This window comes from Hydra viridissima, unplaced genomic scaffold, assembly GCF_058129835.1.
Source record: "Hydra viridissima isolate aposymbiotic clone 2 unplaced genomic scaffold, HvirCarnegie_v1 scaffold_5, whole genome shotgun sequence".
Taxonomy (NCBI): Eukaryota; Metazoa; Cnidaria; class Hydrozoa; order Anthoathecata; family Hydridae; genus Hydra; species Hydra viridissima.
This window is the reverse complement of record NW_028324304.1, coordinates 14,760,017-14,786,047: the sequence shown is the minus strand read 5'-3', so window position 1 is coordinate 14,786,047 and position 26,031 is coordinate 14,760,017. Positions and strand designations below refer to the sequence as shown.

The window sequence follows — 26,031 nt, the reverse complement described above, 5'->3', positions numbered from 1 at the left end:
AAAAAAAAAGAATAAAAACAAAACTGCATCAGAAAAAAAAAATTTCCGCGTATTACCCAAACTAGTTTCATTTTGTATTAATACTTGTTCCAGATTTTAATTCGAGACTGATGCGTCGTGCAAAAATTCCATCGAGTAAAAAATTCGCATTAGCAAATGGATCCAGAGCGCTGGTTAAAGGTAAACTAGTTAATCGAATATTAAATCTAAAGAAAAAAAGAGCACAAAGTTTAGTTGAAGAACTCGGCGAAAATGAAAATGTTCAGCATAAAACATTCCAAAGTAATTTACCGAAAGTAAAAAAACAAAATCGATCGAAAACTTTAAGCCACGCAAAGAATGCGCAAAAAGTCGCCCCAAAGTTTAAAGGTGTAAACAAGACTAAATCGATAAGTGATATTTCACCTATTAACAAAGTTTCGCTTCTCGCTAGTAAAACTTTAAATGCAACGCAAAAAATTGACCTCATGAATAATATGCTTGTTATTAATGCGACATATGGAACTACTAAACTCGATAATTCAACTGGAACAAATCACTCGACAACCCTCGAGAGGACAGTAGATTTAAATGGTGCAACAAACCTGATTTCAGTTTTAGACAAAAGATTCGTGAAATATACAAACGCAACCGATATCATGGCGATTTTTGCTGAAGCTGTTTTTAAGAACGCATCTGCAGCTCACATTATCAATTTTACAGTCAATCTTTCCGAAACCGAAAGTATTATTTTATTTAAGAGCCTAAATAATTTTGGATTACTGGTAATAAATATGGCAGACAAGTTAAACAAAAACAAGACTATCGACAATAACGCGGTTTGGAAGTGTATGAAAACATTTGGAATAAGAGACGACGAGATAAGCATAGCGCTCAGTTTATTACAAATAAATCGTTTTAAAAGCGCAACAAAAAGAAATCTGGTTGTAAGAAGTTTAATTCGAGTCGGACAGAGCGCTATAGCTGAAGCAAAAGAAATCTTAATGCTAATTAAATTAAACGAAAAAAAACTGAAAATATTTCCAACTGTTTCAGCACCTCATATTGATTCCATATTTTTGGACCCCAAGAAAAATAAGATTTCTCATGAGAAAATCAAAGATGTGCAAGTGGGCAACGAAACAATGCTACTTAAATCTAAACTTTGGCTTGAAAATAGTACGACATTTATCAACAAGAATAAGAATCCTCACCAACCCAATAAAACTTTTATTTCCTCTTTCAGTCATGCTAATGTTTCAGAATCAGAAAAAAATAAAGCATCTCGTTTTGAAAATATCACCCTAGTGGCAGTAAAGAGTAGCGATAAAGAAACAGTTAATTTGATCAAGATCCCACCTTTAGGGCTAAAGAAACAGAGGGCAGAAGTTCTTCAGGAAATCAAAGTTATTCCAAAAAAAATCGAAATAGATACCAACTCATCGTTCGATTTTAAGTCAGAGAAACACGAGAAAGACTCTCTAAATCATGTCATAAAATCCCTCCGAAATCTTGGATTTATTACGAAAGAGATTGCTCATACATTAGCAAAAAATAACACGGTTCACTTGAGCAAGTTAATATCGCGTTTGAAGTTCCGTGGCGTGAGCGAAAGGAAAATCAGCTTAGTGAAGAACTTGTTGCGAAAAAACTTTCCCAGCAAGAAAGAAAAACTTTTAACAATAATGAATTTGATTCACGTAGGAGGAGAAGCAGCGCGACAAGCCAAACGCATTGAAGAAAAAATGTCATTGATTGACGGCCACAAAGCTCTAACAAGAAACAGTACAGAAACTAGCAAGGGTTTGTATTATTACGGTATGTCTAGCAAACAAAATAGCGTCCAAAACACTAAACAACAAAATATGCACGGTTTTTACAACAACCACCACGTAAACATATATAAATCTTTTTCAAGCAACGGCAGTTCATTTGGAGGATTTGGAATCAATAATGTAAAACCAAGTGAAAATGATAGTCTAAATGTTAAAGGAAATAACTCTTTGACTTTTCGTTACAATTCAACAAACTTTAATGACACAAGTTTTGAAAGTTCTGCAAAAAGCAACATAAAATTCAACCAATCAAATAACCAGATTTTACTTGAGGATAACCAGCTAGAGAGTATGGAAAATAAATTTCTCACGATTCTTAACAAAATGGTGGCAAACAAGTTTTTAAATATTGCAGATGTCAATTTGACAGTATTGACGAACAATCGCCAGAATAAAACAAGAGTCGAAAGATTGCGTGAGCTGAAGTTGCAAATTCAACAAATACTGAGAAATGTGGAAAAATGCAAATCTGCGAGAGACTGCAATCGTGTGCACAAACCTAAATCAAATAAAAAGAAAACTAAAAAATCCCACAAAGCTCATTTAACCAAACATTTTGAAACAAATTTTTCGAATATGACGCAGTTTCCACTCAGAAACGAAAGCTATAATTTTAAGACGTTTCTTACAAGCAAAAGCAGACCAATAACTTATTACCCCTCAACAAAAATGCCAGACAAAAAACCCACACAAACAAAAACGAAGGCAAAGAAAAATAACTTTAGGAAAGAAAACTTTTCGAAAAATGTTTCTTATGTTAATCAAAAAAGCAATCCAGTAGATATTTTGTCGAATGACTTAACGCTAACAAATCGGCCTTTAAATAATGTAACTTATCAAATGAAAACTTATCAAAAGAACGTCACTAGTAAAGATACCAATCTGATTTGGGAGAGGAAAGAACCAACCGAAAATAAAAGCGCAATCGATGCTCATAAAAGTAACAACCAAACTCACGAGTATCCTGAAAAAAACTTGGAAAATATTTTACTTAGTTTACATGAGAAAGTTAATAAATTGTATAGAGAAATCGCTTTGCCTGTTCTTAAAGGAAGAGTCGCGCCTTATTTCTATCGTCAGCTGGTCCACCCATCAGAAAACAAAACCTATCTAATGCACCAAGTCAGCTATAATGAGAACTTAAACAATAAAACAGTGGAGAGTAAAGTTGATCACAACACACTTTTAAGTAAAAATTTAAAATTACCTACCTCAGAACAAGTTCATATCAATGCTGATGTTAAGTCGCGTTTGTGCCAACATGGTCCTACTTTACATTCTACTTCACTTTTTGGAGGGGCGGTTGCCGGAAAGATACTACTTTACAAAGTACTAATAAGTGGCGAGGAGTGTTTAAAAATGTGTTGCGCTTTACTTGCATGCAATGTTGCCTTATTTGTAAGAAATACTTGCTATCTAATAAAATGTCATAAATCAAGACTGTGTGAACCAGTACACTTAGCGAAAAATCCAAATATTCATGTCACCTTTTTTTATAAGGGTTTACAGATTGATAAAACAACTATTGCCAGTAGAAGATCAGAAGCTGTTTCAAATGCAGATATGTATCAAATGAAAGAAAAGCTATCTGGACAAGTAAAAAATAGTTCAAAGGCATTTTTCAATAATGGAAAGGGGCTACATTATGATACACTGACTTCCAAAGATGAGCGAGTAAATTTAACACACCAACGGCTCTTTTCTGTAGATTCGCACAACCTTTTCAACTTATCTAAAGTACATATTCCAAAAAAGTTTCTTTATGGGCTACTTGACAACTTAAACGATGCTGAGGCATTACTCAATCAAAACGAAACCTTTAATCTTGTTAACCAACTCTCTTCTACTCCTCAATCGTACTACAACAACCAAGAGGGAGAAAATGGCAAACAAACAAAGCACTCAAACAATATCAGTTTAAACCAATTGGTAGAAACGAAATCTGAAAACAAATTTGATTCTTCAAAACCAAATAGCACTGAGGAATATAAACCAGGCGAGTTATCTTCGCTTGTTTTTTCTGAACAGCTAAACAACAAAGAAAAGTTCAAACACGAGAGGGAGTTAAATAGCGCACTAAATGAAAGTTCGATTGCAAATGATAACTCATCATTGAAAACAGAGTTAAAAAATGCAACGTCACAACTGAGTATAACCACAAATTACCTACAAAATAAATCACTCTCGCATGTTTCTGAGAATCTTTCAAATGAGGAACAAGGAAAAGTAAATCACTTAGAAACCAGTGTAAATGCCTCCGTAATAACTAGTTTTTCTTACCAGAAAAAAGCTGCCACCGTTCTTGGTAAAAATAATGAAAAAGAAAAAAGTAGTTATCAAGGCCTCAATCAAACATTTAACTTTTCAAGCAAACAACAACCTAAAAACCAAAGCGTTTGGGAATCTAACAACCAAAGCGTTTGGGAATCTGAAAATCAACATTTAGGACTAAAAAATGATATTGGAAATAAAATAAATGAAGAAATAAATGAAGTCTCAACCTTAATGAAATGGAATTTTACCAACAGTTTTATAAATAATGTGCTTCAAATGCATAAAAAAACAAATGAAAAAGAGCACCAAAAAGAGATGAGTGCAACAGAAGAAAAAGAGAATAACATTGATGAAAGAGAGAAAAAGATGGATGATAAAGGACTTTTAAAAGTGTTAAGTACTGTTCAACAAAAAGTAGACGATAAACAGAATGAACCCACCAAAGAAGAAATAAACGATATGCAGAATGAACCCAGTAAAGAAGATAACCCTATTGGTTTTAACTTTAGGAAAATATCACACAATCCAAAAATGTTTAGTGACCGTAAAATAAGAATTGCTTCTGAATTTCAACACAAAAATCTAGATAATGAATTTGTCGCAAGCAACTCAACTGATGGTGATATTGAAGGCAATAGTGGTGAATACGATCAGAAAACGCAAGATTCTGACGACGAGTCGAATTCAGTTATTGATATTAGAACTAAAGGTGAGGATTTAAATCCAGCTTTAAAGTCGGAAAGTAAAGTTCAAGTGTCAAGTAACTTTTCGAGAGAGAATAACTATGATTATTTAAGTTTGAAAACCCCCTTGCTTAATAGCTCCACGATTTTGATGGGAAATAAATCAAAAAATGCAGCCAATAATGTATCAACCTCCAAATGGAACAGAACTGGCCTTTTAATTGAAAATATTCTACAAACCATAAAAGACGATCATAATAGGAAAGGGAACGCTCAGTTAAAAGTTGTAATTGAAAAACTTTTAGAGTTGGAACGACAAAAAAAATTTTACAGTAATACTTCAAGTTTGCATTCTGAAGAGCATCAAGAAGATGAAGATTATAAGTTTGACGTCGAAGACAGTATAAATGATGACGCTGATAATGATGCTGATGGAGAAAAAAATGATAACATCTCCAACGATTTTAAAAATCACTCAGCTGATTGGAGTCGATTGCAAAAAATATTGAACAGCAGCAAAGATAAAAATCATGAGACCAATAATGTAAACGGGTCAAAAAACGTGACGTCAACTTTAACTAGTTTCAAAGAATTCAGTGCGCGTCTTTTACGAGTAATTGATCTTATCAACCAAGAGAACGAACGTGTGTCCCATTTTTTATCTATGAAAAAAGTCCAGCTGTTTAATGAAACACTTAAATATCTAAGAAACGCTCTATTCGCCATTAAAAATGAGCCATTCAATAACAAGACTTTTAAAGAGGCAGATCACGTGATAAAATTAGTAAAAAAAACCCAAGAACTTATAGAAAATCAAGAGAAAGTAGAAAGAGATAATGATCAGAATGTTAACAATGCAAATATTTTAGCTATCATCAAAAACCAGCCGCAAATGCAAAAACAAAAAAATGATTCTGAAGATTTTGTTTTGTCTAATCGGGATGTAGAAAAAATAGAAACTCAAGTAAAAGTTTTAAATCCGGATCTCAATCCGAACGGGCTTGTGCAAAATCCGACTGGGATTATTCAAAATCCAACTCCTAATCCATATTTGAAAATCATCGAAGGAAGAATACACCATCAATCAATGATACCAAAAAGTAAATTAAAGAATTTTAAAGAAAAACCAGTTGTTCCTCAACCATCTACTGGTCACACAAAAGCGGACGCAAAGCATGAGCAGAACTCGTTGAAAGTTAAAAAAGTAGACCAGTCAAACAAAGATTTCGACCTTTACGTTGTAAGTGTAGAAAAAAACACATCAAATGCGTTCTCTCATATTAATGAAAGCAAATCTCTTCTTTCTGTTGAGCCTTCGTCAAAAATTAATTTGAAACCAAAAGGCAAACCCACTAAACTGATGGCGGAACAAAAAACTGCAAACCCCAAAAAAACTAAAAGAAAATCGCCAAAACGTTTAGAATCTTTCAATAAATCTGTTTCTTTAGTAGTTGCAAATAATAAACACACCGTTGGTTCAAAAAAAGAAATGCCAGGAAGACACACAAAAAATGTTGAAGGGGAAAGAAACCCAGTGTTAGGGCTGCGAAAGGAGAAGCAAAATTTTAAAGCTCTTTCTAAAAAACACGGAAAAAAAGTTTCAAAACAATTTAGAAAGAAAGAATCAGAAAAAATCAAAAAAGGGTTACACAAACAAGACGCGAGTAGGCTAAGCAAAAAGCGCAAGTTAAATAAAAAGCATAAACTAAAAAAGCATGAGCATAATTTAAATCTTCCTTGGAGCGATAACTATCATCGAGAAAAGATGGTTGAAACATTTCTGCATAGCCAATCTTTAAACAGTCTCGAGCCACCGGCTAAGTTGTACCATCCAGATCTGATAGTCGAAGAAACGGACAAAATTATAAACAATATTGACGAGGAAATAAAAAAAATCAAGATGAAAGGTAAAGAAAAATCTTTGGAAGAAAATGAAATTTTAGATGAGGATGAGAATATTCAAAAGGAAATCAGAAAACAAAAAGAGAATCTTTATAATATGTATCCGATCAGAGAAGATGAATTAGACGAGGAAGACCACAGAGTGATAAATAGCTCCAAAAGATACGAAGCACATAATGATAGCAGTTTTGTAAACTTTGCAAATAAAAGTGAACTTATTTATGATCCAGTAAAAACATTAAACAACAGTACCAGGGAAAATGCAAGAAAAGATATCAATTTGGTTAAAAATAAGACATTCGCTGTTTCAGCTAATAACTCTATTAACAGTGACGACGAATTTATTACCGTCGAGTTACAACCAGCGAACTCAACAGGAAACCCAATTGTGCCTAAATTTGAGGTAAAGTTTGAACCCCTTGACGAGGAACAGAACAAATTAAATACAAACAAAGAAGTCACACAAATAATTCCAAGCTACTTTAATGTTGGTGAGCGGCATAGAAAATACGGTCAACAAAAACATTTTGGTGCGGCCGATAGAAATGATCTTGATGAGTCAATTTCAGCAAAAGTCAACAAAGTTGAGGTCAATGTTCCAAGCATTTTAAAATCTAAACGAATTGAAAATATTTCTTCATCGAAAATAATGGATGTAAAACCTTCCGTTATGAATCAAGAGGCTTATCTTCAAGCATTGATGCAACTTCCTTCAGAGGAGGTTAGTCCCCAGCTCATCTTTTCTCCTAAGTATGATGAAAAAACAGTAGAAAAAAATGACGTGCACCCGATAATAAGCCCCGAGTACACAAGCACATCACTTCCAAATCAGCAAGAAAAAAATTACTTTTCTAATAAAGTCTCTCAAAGTCGTCCTTACAATGCCCAAAAAGGTTTTCTTGTAAAAGACTCTCAAGGTTTCAAACAGGAGGGCTTGATTGGGAAGATAGTACAACCAGAAGATCATTACGAAGTGCAAAGTGGCATTTTTAGAGCTAAGAACATGTTGTCAAAAGAGGAAAGTAAGAACATGTTGTCAAAAGAGGAAAGTAGGCGGCCTTATAAAAGCGAAGAAAATATTTTTTTTGTTCCAAAGCAGTTTGAAGTGAGTAGGGAACACCAAATGAAGTTAGCAACAGACAAACAGTTCCAAGAAAAGTACTTTAAGAAAATTCCAGTTATAGAGAACAGTTCAAAACTTCAAGACATGAAGAAGCCGATTCAATTATTTCCAAATGAAGTAATAAAGAAACCCATTCGGTTAAACTCTAACGAAAGTTTGATTAAAAATGTCCCGAAAGTTGTGGATGAAAATGAAATTAATATAAATCGCCCAAATTTAGTGAATAGAGTTCCTTCGATTTTGAAAACGGACGAAAATCATTTATCAACTAAAATAGAGCACACAGTGAATACTACTTCAAATAGTAAAAGCGAGCCACTCCACGCTGTAAACAATCTCCACTTGATTGATCTTGTAAAAAATTTAACAGTTTTCCAAGAGCTTTCAGAATATAATCCTGACGTAGCTCAAAAAGTAGTTGGAAAAATTAAAAACAGCAAAAATAGAGGCGAAATTATCAGTGCAATTAGTAACATTGTTCCCGATGTTAAAGAAGAAGTCCTTTTAAACGACATAATTGGAAACTACAAAATGATTGTTCACAATTATGATACCTCCCATAAGATATTGAACTCATCAGACTCTTCTAGCACTGGTAGAAACATAACAGTAGTCACCAAACTGACAAAAATGCTACCAGCGCTGCGGAAAGTATCTGGCGAGGCAGCAAACATGGTGCAAGATGTTGTAGATCTTCTAAACTCAAACAAGACAAACAGTGTTGGAAAAACATTAAAGGTAAGTACCGAAAAACAAATACAAAACAAAAAGACACCTCTGGTTCATTCAAAATATGTTGAAGTAGTTAAAATGGAGAAAAATACTGGCGGAAAAAATATAAAGAAAAATGCGAATTCAGTATCTGATCTCTCTAACGAAGTAAACGATTTGCTAGAAAATGTATTCAAGGTTGTTGAAAACAAAAGCAATTTAACTGACCAACTTGTTACGAGTATAAAAGGATCCAAAAAGAGTCCAGCAGGATTTACAACTTCGCTTGAAATGAAACAATCTGAAAATAGAATTAAAAAAATATCAGAGGAACTAAGCGTTTTGCTGGAAAAGGCATTTGGTGATCCGTTACATCAGAAAGTAACGTCTAACGATAGTTTGACGGAGCCTAATTTAAAGACGGAGACGGAGATCAGCGAATTTCAAGAAAAACGTCCTGTAAATAGTGTTGAGCTTGTTTTTCAAAAACATAGTGATAGTGACAACGAAAATGCAAACTTGAATAAAATTGATTTAGCAACAAAAGTTAAGCCAACGGTACAACCAGAGGTAAACCAAAATAAGCTTCTAGAAACAACTGAAGATGGCTGGGAAAGAAGCAATGATAGCAAAGTGATAAATCAAGGTTCTTTTGAAATGAATTTGAAAACAGATTCTGAAAAAAAAATTCCAAAAGTAGAACTTATTGAGCATAGCAGAAATGACTCGCTGTATTCAATTGACAAAGATCCGTTTTCTACCGATAATGATAAAAAGAAAGCACCTACCTCTATCATAAAGGTGGGTAATTTTGTAGAGGACTCTTTAAGTAATACTGCAGAAACCGAAGCTCCACATATTCAGCAAGAAAAAGAAAAAGTGAAGACAAGATTGTTTCACAACAAATTAATACAAGTAGTTGACATACCGTCGCATGACGTCACTGACTACAAATCATCATTTGGTGAGCCCCATGATGCGTCAAGTCTTTTACTGCGTGCTTCAAATGTCATTAACTCATATCCCAAGTTTAAAGGAAAAACAGATGAAGTTGAATTAACGAACAACTATATAGACGTTCCAAACAATGAGATGTATTCAATGGATAAAAAACAAGAACCGTTGTCAGATCTTTCTATGCATATTCATAACGAGCACAGTTTTTTGACAAATAATCAAAACGGGGACATAAAAAGTAAAATAGGAGATCAAACAGACGAGAAAATAATATCAAACGTTAACTCTGCACCTGCAGTTCTCGTTCCTGCAATAATCCCTTTAAAACCATTGATCCATAAGAAAGAAATTAAATCTAAGGAGCACCAAACGCCGTTTTTTAGCGAGGAAAAACACATAGGCCATCGTGGTATATCAAGTATGGATAATATGTCTAGTGAACCGCCTTTTGTTAACAAGTTTCGAAACTATAAGCCTCGCGCACAAAACAGGTTAAGAGAGAACTTAAATTTTATCAAAGCAACAATAGATGACTTAAATAGCTTTTTGCGTGGACTTTCGTATCAAAAGAAAGAAAAGCAATATGATGCTGAAAAACAATATCGCGCTAAAGTTACAGGAGAAAAAAAGAACAAGAGAAAAGAATTAGGCTTAAAAGCAAATCCAGGTAAATCTTTTTTAGTTAGTTTTATGCAAAAAGTAGAAAATAGTTTTTACGGGAAAGCGAGTCCTTCTGTAGTAGTAGTTCATAACAAAAACAATTTAGGTAGCATGCATTCAGCAGAAGATGTGTTGAAAGATTTATTTCAACATTTTTCGCCGGCTGTTGATAGCCATATAGGACCTATATACAAAGATGTGCCAGGAGGAAGAAAGGATGAGCTACCAAAACCGGAGCAAAAAACAGTTCCGAAGACCTGTCATGTTCAGTCCATAACATTTAACAAGACAATTAAAGGTGGTTTGCACGCTGGCTTGTTTCAGCCCGTCTTTGAGATTCATAGTATGGGGGATTGTGTTCTAGAATGCTGCGGTGTAGAAAAATGTCATCTTGCAATGTTTTATATGGAGTTTTGCTATTTGGTAAAATGCGACAATGATGACGCTTGTGATTCTATTCCGATTCAATCAAATTCGGAGCAATCTCCAATGTTGGTGAAAATTAGAAACGTAAGTAATTATACAGTAAATCCTAAATCTGAAGTTACAGCTGCAATTGATGATTTAGTTTCCAAACTCTGGAAGATAAAGGTGGATAAGAACGTACAAAAATTTGAATTAGAAAATAAACCTAAAATCAGCGAAGAATCGCCAACCCTATCTAACACAGTAAAGTACGTTAACGTAACACATACAAGTGATGCGGAAGGTGGTCACATTTTTTATAACAGTAGCAATTCTAACGTCACAAAAAACCTGGAGGTTACTACAGGCGTGACGAAAACTGTAGAAAGGAGTGCAAAAATTGACCATAAGATCTATTTCAACATAACTGCAAGCAAAATGGAATCAAAATATAGTGTTGCAAATGAAACAAAAGTTATTGATGGCGCCGCAAACAAAACTACACATATAAACACAACTCTAAATTTAACAAGACATATTGACAGTGTCGTAAATGAAACGACACATACCGTAAAAGAAACAAGTAATATTAACAATACCACAGTTAAAACAATACTTGTCCACAGTACCACAAATGAATCGAGACATATCAGCAGCAATCAAAACAAAGTTATTCATCCTAATGGTGAAGATATTCATTCAGATGCGATCTACGCTACGCAAGATAAAGCATCAACATTTGCTCCTCATATTTTCAATTTCAACAATTTCTCTATAAGTGAAATTAAGCATTTGTTGGCTGACGTTTTAACCCACCTTAATAATAAGACAAACGCAAGTCTCTTTGCGCATGACCAAGCAAAAATCATTAGTAATAAAATAAACACGGATGTAAAAAACGAAACTGAAAAAAAATATTTAAAGAAAATTAATCAGGTATTTCTTAATAATAATAGTTTACCACCTGCAAGTTTGGTACAATTTATGAACTTGACGTCCAATACGCTTCCAATTATAGAATATTTAAACTGGACCAACTCAAAACAAGATAGGATTTTGAAGTTGATAAAGATGCTCGACTTTTCAAAAGACAACCATGCAGAAAAGCATTTCTCCCCCAAACATAAACTTGAAATCAACAAAGAGTTTAACGAACAAGCTCACAAAAAAGAAAGCGCAATTTCAAATTTCAAATTTGCTTTCAATCAAACAAACAGCAAAGATATTGCCCTGCCTTATATGAGCACAACTGAGAATGATAAAGATAACGCGGCATTTTCATTTAAAAAAATATTAGTTCCTCAAAAATCGATGACTCTTCTTACTTCAAAAGCTACATCATTTTTCCCGATGCATATGAACAAAACTTTCCTAGATACAATAACTATACCAGATGTAATAAAGCTTGATACATTTAATAATATTGTTAACAAACTAACTGATTTAATGCTGCGGAGGAATATGACTTTTGAGCAGATGCTTCCCGATTTAAAGTCAATTACAGACGTACACAATTACAATAAGCTTGCACAAATGCTACAGAAAGAAGTTACTAAAACATTAAGGTATACAAAACGTGGTGATAAGCACATTTTAATTCCAAGTCCAGCCCAGAGCCATTCACCAAAGAGCAATAGCTACAATATGCTTACCTGCTTGTCCACTGATACCAAAACAGGGATGACATTAAAAGCAGGAACTGAAGCCGGTCACTTTATTTATAGAGATAAAGTCACAGATTTTGATGAATGTATACAGGAATGTTGTCGAGAAGCTTCGTGTGATATGGCAGTCTCGATCAATAAAAACTGTTATAGTTTATCTTGTGAAAGCTTAGATGCATGTTCGATATTACCGGCAGAAGCAAACAGCGAGTTTGTTATTAAAATTGCTGACGTAAAGAAAGCAATGGCAAACGAAATAGACAACAGTCAGTTAGCTGACATTTCAGAAAACATGTTACCGGAAGTAATTTCTTTTTGTAAGTATGGGGAAACATTATATGATGTTACTTTAAAAGGTGGAAACGAAGCAGGGCAATTTACCAGTCACGGCCAAGTTACAAACTTATACGAATGTATTCAACACTGTTGTGATGCACTCTATTGCGATTTAGCCATTATAATTGCAAAGAACTGTTTTTCTGTTTATTGCCATAGTCGAGAGCTTTGCGAGACAACGCCTGCAAGCAAAGCTAACTCGCTAAACATTAAAGTTGTTTACTTGCACAGTAGAGAAAGAATCCCATTTGACCGGACAAAAAAAAATGACAAAGAAACTCTCTTTAAAACTTTGGAGAAGCTAAACAAAAATGAAAAAGTTTCAAAAAGTTCTGAACTGGTTGTTAAAACTTCTGATGAGGAGACAAAAACTCCACAACCTGTTCAAGAAAAATCTAGATCGGATGCTTCGGTTTCGGCAACTGTATCTCCGGTAACATTAGCAACCACTACAGAGGAGACTGCAAAAACTACACCTACAACATCACTACAGACTACAACAACTGATAGAACAACTACTACTGGTCTAGCAATAGAAACCCTTACTACAAGCCAACCAGCTATTGATATCATGATTGCGGACGCTTCTAGCACTGCCAAACCGTTATTATCTCCGCAAGACTTAATAACACTTATTCATGTTTTAAAATCTGATAGTACAGAAACCACTACAACAAAACCTGCCCTAGACCATGAGAATGCGGCTAACAAAGCAATAATTTCGCCCGACGATGTTTCCAAATTGGTACGGATACTGAATCAACCTGTCAACGCCACAATACAACCAGTATTAGAACCAGGCCACGTTATGGACACTCATAAAACAGACGTCTCAACTTCTGAAAATAGACAACAGTTAGTTAATAATATATCAATTACCAACGCAGACATTCCTGTTCCTGCATTCTCTGATATCAACACCAACCAAGATGAGTCACAGGAGAAGAACAACGTAGAGGTTAATGGAAAACCATTTAGCTTAATATCCAACGAAACTGATGTTTCTTTGGATGTGTTACACAAACTAGATGAATCAAATGCTTCTTTAAACAAAAGTAAATGCACTCCCTATCAAGTGTTTGAAGACAAAACTTTATATGGAGGGTCAAATGCTGGCAAGTTTTATCACGAAAAAAGTATCCATTCTTTTGATAAATGTATCGAAAGGTGCTGCGTCGTTCAGACGTGTGACTTAGCGCTGATGATGCAGAAACTGTGTTTTTTAGTGACCTGCAATTCAAGAGAGTCGTGCGACGTAAGTAATATGAGGACATCCCAGTATCTTCCAAAGATTGCATACATAAGAATTGCATTAATCGATGTCGGTAAGCTATTTAATATTTTTAAATGTTGCAGTTGTATTTATATTTATTTATCTATTATATATATATATATATATATATATAGTTATTATATATATTATATATATAATTATAGTTATAATTACAGCTATATAAGAAAATAGCTAGTGAAAAGCGCATTTTATTTATTTGACGAATTAAAAGTGTATACTTCATTAAGTTATTTGCGTTTATAGTATAAAAGTATACATTTGTTTAGATGATGACGGAGAGCGGAGAACAATGGCTGAAAAACTACAGCACCGATTCACTATTGAGAAAATGGCGCTTCGGAACTCAAATGGTGCTTCTGAGTATTTTAACAACAAAAGAAAAATTGAGCTTTCTTTAATTGGACAAAAAAAGCAAACGATCCAGCAACCGAATAAAAAGATTATTTTGAAAAAGGAAATTTCAACGCTTCATAAACACACTGCTTCTACTAGTATCAAACATATAAGTCCAAAAAGCATTTTCAAAACGCCTCGTATTTCGTCTTTTCCAATTGTTGAAGGTTACATTCACAATAAAACAAAATCAATAAATAAAGTTAAAAAGCAAAAACAGTTTAACGAAAAAGAATCCTTGCTGGCAAGAAGCTCAGTAAAAAAAATGCAAACCGCTTTTGAAATACATACTACAACAAAACCGCAGGTCACAAACATTAAAGAACCGAGCCAAACTAACTTGATGCTTGTTAAGTTTCAAAGAAATGTTTTTAATAATATAGGCAACGGTAACCAAAGTTATTCTGACAAATCTTTAGCCAAATCATCAGACAAATTCATTAAATTTTACAGCCACCAAAATTCTAATAACGTTACAATCGTTTGGCCACAAACACAAAAAGACTTAAGTATAAAAGAAAAATCGAAACTGGAGTATTTGTCATTATTTTTATCTAAAAACAAGACGCTAAATCAGAATGCAATACCGACTAAAGAAGTTCATGATCCGTCAAAAAAAAAAGACAACATTGAAAAACCGCCCAAAGACCAAAAAGATCAAAAGCTCCAAAAAGATTTATTACCGTCATACGAAATGAAAGGTGCCAAATACCTGAACTTAAAATTAAACAGCACAGAGAAAGTTAATGTTTCGATTCAACCAGTTAAGCCTCTGATGTTAAGTGAAAGCGAGATAAAGCATGAAAAATCAAATTTGGAAAACATTTTTGCAACAGCCACTTCAAAACAGCTTTTTTGGAATAATAAATCAATCGCTCCTACCCCAAGCAGTTTAAATTCATCTTCAGCAGTTCAACAATTGATAGCCCAAAAGTCGAGTTATGAATCAGACGACACGACATGGAATAGTTCAAATTTTCTTCAATTGACTAATAAGTTAACCAAAAAACAATCGAAGAATGTCTTTTTTTTGCACAACAATGTAAGCGGTGAAAATATTTTTGACACACAAGAGAAAATACAGAAAGCTTCAAAAACTTCCTCAATCAAACCAGAAATCTATAATTTTGAGCATCCCGTTTTGAAATCTTTAACAAAACTTGTTAATGAGCTTGTTCGTAATGAAACAAATACTGCTACATCTTTAATTCGCATGAAAAATTATATAGAAAAGTTAAAAGAAGTTTTAGATATCGAAACAGATGCAAAAATTGAAGAAGAAAAGAATCTCCACAAGAGCACTGAAAAAATCAACCAAAATTCCTTCCAAATGCAATACATACTTGAAAAGCTTAACAAAATAATAAAATCCGTTGCAGACTTAAAAAAAGAGAAAGCAAAAAATTATCCCATTAAAAATCAGGTAGATGACTTTTCGAGAAGGTCAAAAGAAAAAGATGCATCTTTAAATGTCAGCCGTCCTATGAAAAGAATCCTTAAAGACCTAAAATCTTATGTAAAAAAAATAACAGCCAAACCTACCAAGCAGAATTCATCAGAAGATCAATCTAAAAGTAAAAGCAACTCATCAGATCCAAACTATTCAAAAGAAATACAAGCCACTCTTCTTTACATCATCAACAGGTTAAATCACATAGAAGAAAATGTTCTTAAATCTTATGCAAAAAATAAAACTGACCTTAACTTGAGTAAAACAAAATCATTTGGTAAAGAGATTACAGAAAATGCTAGTTTTTTGAGCCCCATTTCCGTAGAAAAAAGTGTTCCATCATTTAAAGAAATTAGTCATGAGTTGTCAAGAAACCAAAAAGAGTTTGCAAATTTGAGGACGAAGTGTAATTCTAACTTTACTTTTTATAGAAACCAGCATCTAAAAGGCAGCCTTAGATCAGGTTTGTTTAGTTTAAGAGGAGTCGTCTCTAATATCGAAGATTGTTTGAAAGCTTGCTGCCAGTTAGATAATTGCAACGTCGCGTACATACGTGAAAAACTGTGTTTTACGGTGCAATGCAGCAACACTGCCTTATGTATCCCCGTAGCAAATAAAAGCCCTAAAGATCAATCAATGCTAGTATTTTTAAAAAGAAAGCCAGGCACCCACAATTATTTTGATGAGTCGGAAATAACATTATCTGATCCAGATTCAGAATTACTTCCTGCAGTTTCAGCCGGACCTGGAATTCAAAACAAAGTCAAAATTAAAACAACACCTCATCCAAACAGTTATATTAACAGTGCAACATGTCTACGCAGCAACATATTATATGGTCACATGTTAAAAGGTAAGTGGGAAGCTGGGGATTACATAAAACGGGAAAGTGCAAAGAGCATCAACGAATGTCGCAATCTCTGTTGCAAATGGAGCGAATGCCATGTTGCATTTTTCGTTTCTGATTGCTACAATGTGAAATGTAAATCAAGAGAAAACTGTGTTCCGGTCCCTACATTTCTTCCTTATACTGATAAATTTGAACAACCAAAACTTGCAATAATAAGAGTATTTGATCGAAATGACCCAAAGATAAAATTTACAAGACAGCATCCTTCAATTTCTAGTATTACATCGGTATTGGGTGTCAGTCAAGAGAAAATACCAATAGAAAATAAAAAAATAGCACTTGAAAGACCAACTAGTTCACTGAAAACTCTAAATAGTGGAGTTTTAAACACAACCGCGGTACATAAAAGAAAAAGTCAAATCGAGACTGACACAACAAGTATGAATCAGTTAGAAGAATTAGAATCTTTGTCGGAAAACCTTAAAAATAATGAGAAAATTGCTCAAGCCCAAAACAATCCACAAGTTGGTGAAATGTTTTCTCCCATAGAGGGCGAAACTACAACCATTTATTCGTTTCAAAAACCAGAAACACGTTTAAAACTATCAAATAAGTCCGTAAAAAAAGCGTTTCCAACAAATTTAAAAGCGGTTAATGTTCTTCCTGATGCAGTTCCAGAACTTTCAATTGTTACAGATGACAATGACTATGAATTACCTCTTGAAAAAATTATGGGTTTTTCTTCGCCTAGTGAGAACTCAAACAATAAAGAATTCAAAAAAATAAGTTCAACGAATTCAGAACCTACTGACGCGCCTAAAGAACTTCAGTCGAAATATTTTGTGCAAAATCATTTTGCTGATTTAAATGCTAAACCAACATACGGACGCGAAAGGTTTTTTCAAAACATTGACGGAAACAATCCAGATATATCCTATGATCACCACAAGGACAGAAACCAAAATGAAGTTCCGGATCCACAAAAATCTAATCCAATAGTTGTTTACATAGACCCTGGAGATGAACGTTCTAGCGGATTAGGTGAAGATATACCAGAGGTTCCCAAAGTTGAGAGCTTATCAAACGGAAGCAAATTTTCTGAGTTCCCGAGTAGTTTGTCAGATGCTTTTACAAAATCAAATCAGACCGATATAGAGTTTAACAATTATTTAAATGAAAAACCTACACCGAACAAATCCGTAGCTATTCATCTTGCAACGGCTTCAATCAAAGAAAATAAAACAATAGGTGTCTTATCAAAGCTCGAGATAAATGGAAAACTAAAAAAAGGACAGCATGACCAAAATTCTGATTTAAAAACGTACGAACACAATACTACAAGCAATCAAGCAACATCAAATCTATCTGCTTTTAACACCACTCAAATGATAATTCAAAAGCAAAATGAGAGTGCTCCTCCTGGAAGATCTTCGCATAAAAACGTAAAGCTATGTAAGACAACAGATCGACTTTATAATACAACTTTAAAATATGGACTTAAATCGGGCATTTTTTTCGACGAAGGAATGGTTGCTAGCTTTGATACCTGCATTAAAATGTGTTGTAAGAAAAGCGAATGCAATATTGCTTTCATGCTTAAGTCACGGTGTTACTTAGTTGCATGCAGCGAGTATGATAAATGCACCCCTATTTTGTCAAAATCTTCGTACTTCTCGCCGAGAATTGCATATGTTCCGAAATCCGAAGAAATGAAACAAACATTTAAAAAGACAGTGAAAGAATTTCAAGATAAAAGTATGAAAGATAAAAAGATAGTAAGACATGAATCTGAAACCACTCCTCCAAAAATTCAAGAAGCTGATTACGAAAAAAATCCAGCGACCGAGGTTTTAAAGAACAATCAAAATTCTTTAGCCCATATACCAAACAGTCAGCATTTTTTTCTTAATTCAAGCTTTCAGGTTCCAGCTCCATCAATGAACTTGTCAAGCATACTTTACTTCATTAATTTAGAACCCAGTGAACTCCATTTAAACGGAAACAATAATCAAAGCTCGGAATGGAAGTTAAGCACACCCTCTCTAATTGACAACGGTTTTGAAGCTAAAAATCTTTCTGCAAATAGCAATCCCATTTTAGCAACGTCCTTACTAAATATAAAACCAACCGAAAGAGTAAACTCTTTAGAATATAATACAGAAAGCTTATTTCAAGTAAAAGCAACAAATTCAAAGCCAGCTGTCCAATCAAATATAAGAAATTTAACGTTAAATCCTAAAAGTTTAGAGAGCTCGTCTAGCTACTCGCATAGTAATGATAATGATCTGAGTCTCGTTTTAAAGTCATTAGAGTCACAGTTTGGGCGAATAATGTCATTAATAAAAGGCCAATTTAATGACTCGGAATACAGCAAAACAAGTATAATAAATATCTTTAGAAATTTAACTCGTGGCAATCAAAAATCAGAGGACGAAAGTTTGAAGCTAGTTATAAACAGCTTAGACATTATTCGCAAAAACTTGGAAAACATAAAACCGTCTCATGTAAGTTTGGACAGCAATGATAATGGGAATACGACTAAATTAATGGCGCCCATTTTACCTTTGCTACTTTCTTTAAATACTACAAAAGATTTTCAGGGTTTTTTGAAACCGGAAAAGTTAGAAAAAACAGATCTTAAGAAAGACTTAGATCTAAACAGTACTTTAAACAAATTTGCTGAACATATTATTGGGATTTTAAAAAAGGATTTCTCGACAAACCATGTGATATCTCCAACGCTTGAATCAAATCTGCAAACCCATAGTGAAGATCTTAATTACAAAGTTAACAATACTTTATTCAGACACGGAAATCAATATGCACATTACGTCTCAAAATCTCCTCACGGAACCCCTGGATCATTCAAAACGCCCAAAATATCTAATGAAAAAAGCGAAAAAACAATAGAAAAAGTTGCTAAACTGGTGGAAAAAATGGAGTCATTCGTTGATCACATAGACATTATTAACAAAAAACTTACTAAAAATCCACAAAACAAAACAGAACACGACGAAGAGTTTCTGAAATATCTTCATAAAGAAATTAACGTCATAAATATTACAGATATACTAACTAAGATACAAAACCAGGTAAAAGGATATCTTCATGAGGAATCCGAGAATATGAAACATGTGCTTGTTGAACCACTTATTGGAAGAATTGATGCAATTATGGAAAATATAACATCTTTTGAAACAAAGAGAGCTTCTCCCACCAATGCATCCTCGTTCGATAAAAGCTTTCAATACACTAAGCAGTCAAATTCCAAAAGTTTTTTAGATTCAAATGATAAAATAAAAAGAAATCAAATACAAAATGCAGCTTCCAGAGCCCTCCTTCAAACTGAAATGGAGTCCATTGTGTCAAACTTAAGACAAGAGTTGCACTCAATGAGAAAAGAAGTTCACAAGTCCATATTCAAAAATAAATATGGAAAAAATGATAACAGCATTTCTAGAGATGATAACGAAGATAATTTTCTTGCATCAGTATCTAAATTACCTTCACTGCAATGCAGCCACACTTTACCGTCTGTTGGATATACTTTTGCGCAAGGAATAAAAGCTATTGAGTATTCAAGCGTAGGAAAGATGAAAACCTTTAGCGAATGCATTGAACATTGTTGTCAAAATGACGTATGTGACATAGCTTTCATGATAAATAAACACTGTTATTTGATTCACTGTAACTTACCAAAAAGTTGTCAGATTGTCAAAGCCAGAGATTCGGTTTTTGAAGTCAAGCTTGCCGTATTAAGTCGATACAACGAAAAGCAGCTGAAGATACCATTAACCAAAATAATGCCCTTAAACAATACATTACTTAAAGTAGTTCCATTGATGGTCACAACAAAAGTGATACCAACCAGACATCCTTTTACAAAAGAAAACTTCCCAAGCGGGAAGAGCAATAAGAATGAAAGCAAAAGGATAATTGAGCCAGAGAAATTACTCACCAAGTTCCCAAAGTTAATGCCAACTACACATATCAGAAAAACCACAGCTAAGCCTTATTTTCAAAAACTTTACACGACTCCTAAAACACAGACAATAACTTTTGCTAAGCCCTTGCATATACCTGAACCATGTATACATCAAACAGTTAAAGATGGGTTTACATTAAGTAAAGGAATTAAAGCAGGAGTTTTTTCAAAGGCAGGAACTGTAAATGATTTTCCTCAATGCATCGAAAAATGCTGTCAATCAAACACGTGTGATATTGCATTTATGATTAAACACATCTGTTACAAAGTACGTTGTCATCAAACAGATAGTTGCGATTTAGTACCCGCTGTTAAATCCGAATACAATCCCAAAGTAGTCATTATGAAAAGGTTTAGCGACAAGCTTTTAATTGAGCAAAAAAACTTTGTAACGTCTGAAAATAATTTTATTCTCAAAAAACTTTCTGATTTTAAGACTCCCTTACGACTTTGTGACCATATGGCACCAACATTTGATGAAACTCTAGAAAGTGGATTGGATATAGCGAATTATGAAAGTATAAGTGGTGTTGAAAACTTTGACAGATGTCTTGAGAAGTGTTGCGTATCAAAGTGTGACATGGCTTTAATGATCGATAGACATTGTTATCTAATTGATTGCTCCAGACAAGATTGTAGGTTAGTAAAAACGAAAGACTCAATAGTTACTCTATCAATTTTGAAAAGGTACTTTGATAAAATACTACTTAACAAAACAATATTAGAGAAAAAGTTCCATTCTCAAAAAAATACACCCAAATTATCATTAGCAACAACTTTTTCCCCGTTTTCAATGAAGGATAAAATTATCAACATCATTTCGAATATTACTCCATACGAGTTATGCAATCATGGTGCTGTTCTGTCTGGTTACACTCTTTTTGGTGGTGCAAGCTCGGGAGCTTATACATATCATGGAAAGTTAACTTCATTTGATGAATGTTTGAATCTATGCTGTCATGATGAATTTTGTAATATTGCTTTTATGATTACAAATTATTGCTTTACAATACAATGCAACAGCGTCACCAGTTGTAGATTGGTTCGATCCAAACCATCTGGTTATATACCTTTAGCCTCAATTGTACGAAACTTTGTAGAATCAAAGTCTCCAAAAAATCTAACTAAACTATCGTCTCTTAAATCTCAAGGAAAAGAAGTTCCAAATAAGTTATCCAATGTTCCTATACAATCGATGCGTGGATTTTTTGATCAGCGAGATGAAGAAATCATAAATAGCTTATCTCCTCTTTGCAAACACAGTGTACCGAAAATAGGTTATACTTTGTTTGGCGCCATGGCTTCAGGAAACTTTACTAGTTTAGGTAAAGTAACTCAATTTAAAAAGTGTATAAAAGCTTGCTGCCATTTCGAACTTTGTGATATTGCGTTTATGGTAAAAAATCATTGCTATGCAGTTCACTGTATGGTTGAAGAAGAATGTCATCTTGTTCCAGTTGCAGAAGATACACTATACTTTCCCACTGTTTCCATTATTAATGATGAAAAAGTAACTATCCAAATAGCAACAACAGTATCAGCACCCGTAAAAAGTAAACTAGGCTCAGCATTAAAAGCCACACCATTAACATCTTTGAAGGGGTTTCTCGAAGAAACAGTCACGACAAAGACATCAACTTTGAAGATAAAGGAATTGGCAGCGAAAAAAACAACCCCAAGACTGCTACCTACAGTGAAACCCACAATGACAACCACAACAGTATCAAGAACAGCATTTAAAGCAACACTGAAAACCACTACAAAAACAACGCCGAAAACAACTACAAAAACTACATCGAAAGTAACACCGAAAACATCACCGAAAACATCACCGAAAACATCACCGAAAACATCACCGAAAACATCACCGAAAACATCACCGAAAACATCACCGAAAACATCACCGAAAACATCACCGGAAACATCACCGAAAACAACACCTAGAACAGTACTTAAAGAAACGCAAAAAGCAATGCAAAGTACAATCCTCAGAACAATAAGCAAAGCAATGCACAAAACACCGACCAGAAAAGTGAAAGCCATAACTTTTGTTCCAACAGGTAATAATCTTAAAACGGTTTCAAAACCAACGTCTGTGTATAAAAAGAAAATTACTTATGATCAATTAAAAGTTACCTCAAATGAAGAGAGTATATATTCAACCAAAACGGCAAGACTATTACAAAATCTAAATGAAGATAAAAACATACGACGCCTTATTGCTGGATTTACACCAGAAATTGATTGTAAACATAATTCTATAAAACCCGGTTTTACTTTGCTGAGTGGAGCAAATGCAGGGCTCTTTGTACCTATGGGAAAAGTTAAAGACTTTGATGCATGTATTTCAAAGTGCTGCAGTCGAGCAGATTGCAACGTTGCCTTTATGATAAAGTTTAAATGTTATGCGGTACATTGTCGATCAAGGTATGACTGCAGGCTAGTTAAAGCAAAACCTTCTGAATTTTCTCCAATTGCCGCTTCTATGAAATCATTTTACAACGAAGAAATTAATGACTCTGGTAAATCTCCTGATAAAAGTATTACCAATGACTTTATGCAAGAGTTTGGATTTTTACTTAAGAAGAGAAAACTAGAAGAAATGAAGAAAGGAAAAGAAGAGTTAGAAATCACTCATCAATTCAATGGTAAAGATAAAAACTTGAGAAGCAGAATTCCAACTGCAGATGTATTAGGTGATGATCAATTAGAGAAGGAACCCCTTTTAACAAAATCCCCGTCACATTTTTCTGACATTAACAAGATAAATACCATGTCCGGGCTACATGGTGGATCCACGACACACAAATCTTACACACACCAATCTACTAAAAATTTGGCACATCCCCTGTGTCATTATAGCCCGGTTTCTTACAATGTTTCGCTGCGTCATGGAAAGGAGTCGGGCTATTTTACTGATCAGGGGGTTGTGAAAAATCCAATCCACTGTGGAGTGAAGTGCTGTCAAGTTCCTAATTGTGACGTAGCGCTTATGCTAAAAAATAAATGTTATACAGTTTCTTGTATAACGGCGAGGGGTTGTGAAGCAGTTGCGGACTCTACTCTACCGTTCTCTTCGGCAGTGGTTTACATTATGCATAACAGCCATCACGGTACGTCTGAAAATCTAATTGATTATCTTCGTAGCTCAAAATCTAACAGGAAAGCTTTTACAACTCTTAATCAGCTAGAATCAAGACTTAACAACAAAGAAAACACTCGAACAACAAGTACACCAACCGTAACAGTACGTATTCCTATGCCGACTGAAAATTTAACTACCATAAATAAACACAAAACAGCGGCTGTAAGGTTGTCGGCCGACGATATCGTTTTTCTTAAACAATTAAAATCATCGAGTTCTATGAACTTTTTCCCAACAAAGGCTATGACAAGAAGTAGAGCAAATATGGTTCTTCACGACGATGAAGAGGTTCCAAATCATTTTAGTTCGCCTGAAACAAATAACATTGGTCAAACCAAACATACAAACAACTTAGTTACGTCCACTAGTACTGTTGATCTTAAAGAATTTGGTTCATTAGGTTCAAATAGTCAAGATGGAAGCAGGGTAACTAAAAACAAAAAAAACTTTCCAACAAAAAAAAATTATGCTGCATTTACTTCTTCGTCAACGCCTTATCACTTTATATTTACGAAATTTTCTACACATAAAGAAACAAATAAACCTCAGATAAAAGAAGATCAAAACATTGAAAACAGCCCAGAAATAAAAATTTTTATTCCTGAAGAAGATTACCTATCCAATATCGATTCAACATTAAAGGAATTAGGCCCAACAACTCCAAAACTTGATCTTCTTTTAAAAGAAAGCTTGAATTTAACAAAATCCATCAGGACTGGAAACAATTTTACAACAAGTAATTCTAAAATAAAGAACAGTATTTATGCTCCACAATGTATTTTTGGTGACCTTCAAGATTATGTTACCTTAAAAGGCGGGTTGAAAGCTGGTATTTATTCAGATAAGGGGATTGTTTCGAACCCATCACTATGTGCACTGTATTGTTGCAGTGATATAAAATGCGATCTAGCTTTCATGATACTAAACAAATGTTATAGTGTATCATGCTCCAACTCAATTTCTTGTCAGACCGTCGATGCTGCTGGAAATCCTTATCATCCACAAGTTATCTTTGTTTCAAGAAACTTTGCACCTTCCGACCTAAATCAAGACACTTTTTGGAAAGAAAATACCATCAATACATTAAATAAAGTTTTCTCATCAACCAGTCCTCCACTGATACCGACATCTACACCGCCATCGATGCCGGCATCACCTACTCCGTCACCATCATCCTACGCCAACGTTTATTCACTTACATCCTTAAAAGCGAAAGAAAACCAACTTACACAAATGAAACTTTCTGGTCATAGGAAAGATATTTTGCCACTGAAGACCGATGTTTTATCAGAAAAATTGTATTTTCCTACAAAGTTAACTACGATTGTCGAAGAAAATGACGGCTGTTTGAAAACCCCTTTTATGACTAATATCTCGTTCACAAACGGATTAAAAACAGGGCAATTTAAGGAACATGGTCCAATTAAAAGTGATTTACTCTGCCTTGAAAGTTGTTGCAACGATAAAGGTTGCGATGCTGCTTTTATGCTAAACAACTATTGTTATTTAGTAAAATGTTTTAAAAAGCCGTGTGAAGTATCCTATTCAAAATCCCTTCTGTTTAATCCCAGAATTGCATTAATAGAAAAAGCCAAAGAAGTTTTGAGAAAATCCTCCATACCTACCACACCTCTAGGTACTGATCAGGGAGACCCTTTACAAAAATACTTCAGTACCTCTGGTATTGCAAAAGAAAATAAAAATACCATACAAAGTGCGATAAGTATTGATTTTGTTGCTAAAGAACCAAATAAATTGGAGAAAAAAATTTACAACCAGGAGACAAGTTTAAGAAGATCTCAAATACTCTCTAATAGATTGAAAGAAAAGCCAAAGAAAAATAAACCAGGAGGTGTTTATGACTTGGGAGCAACAGATGTTGACTTTAGGGCTTGGGATAAAAGCAGTATCCCTGATGAAAATGACAGACCAATACAATACGATGACGACCTAAAAACACCACCAATTTACGGAACTCCTTTACATTACAAAACAAACGGAGGTGAATTAGATCCGACTTTTTTAAAAGGAGACGAAAGTGTTCCTGTTATAAAGTTTATAAATGACGACGATGATAATATTAACAATGACAGTTTTAATGAAGATCTAGAAGACGAGGGTGATGATGACAGAAAAGATATTGATTCGCATTATAGAAACATCGATTCGCTAAAGTTATTTAATAGAAGAAAAAATCGAAACAACACGTTCAGCTCTGAGAAAAAAAACACGAAATCAAAGGCACCAGCATTGGTTGTTTTGCAAAGTTTTACTAATGAAGGCTTAAAAACAACAAAAAAAAAGTTGAAAAAGAAACATCTACAAAGACACGGCATATACGGTAAGTTAAGTTTATTACTAACCCATCTTCGTCTTTTTGTTTTT

At 34.1% G+C, this 26,031-nt stretch overlaps 2 protein-coding genes across 5 annotated transcripts in view; both read left to right on the top strand.

Moving 5' to 3' along the window:
* LOC145189440 (ralA-binding protein 1-like) overlaps positions 1-26,031 on the top strand; it is a 138,052-nt gene that overhangs the window by 79,044 nt on the left and 32,977 nt on the right. The gene's annotated exons all lie outside the window — the stretch shown is intronic.
* Positions 1-26,031, top strand: part of LOC145189105 (uncharacterized) — a 48,223-nt gene that overhangs the window by 6,389 nt on the left and 15,803 nt on the right. Inside the window, exons 6-8 of one of the 2 annotated variants that reach the window (XM_090086708.1) lie at positions 94-10,131; positions 10,204-13,854; positions 14,090-25,987. In XM_090086708.1, coding sequence (XP_089942834.1) covers positions 94-10,131; positions 10,204-13,854; positions 14,090-25,987 — 25,587 coding nt within the window. The remainder of the gene's footprint in view (positions 1-93; positions 10,132-10,203; positions 13,855-14,089; positions 25,988-26,031) is intronic. The other variant, XM_090086709.1, reaches the window with a different exon arrangement.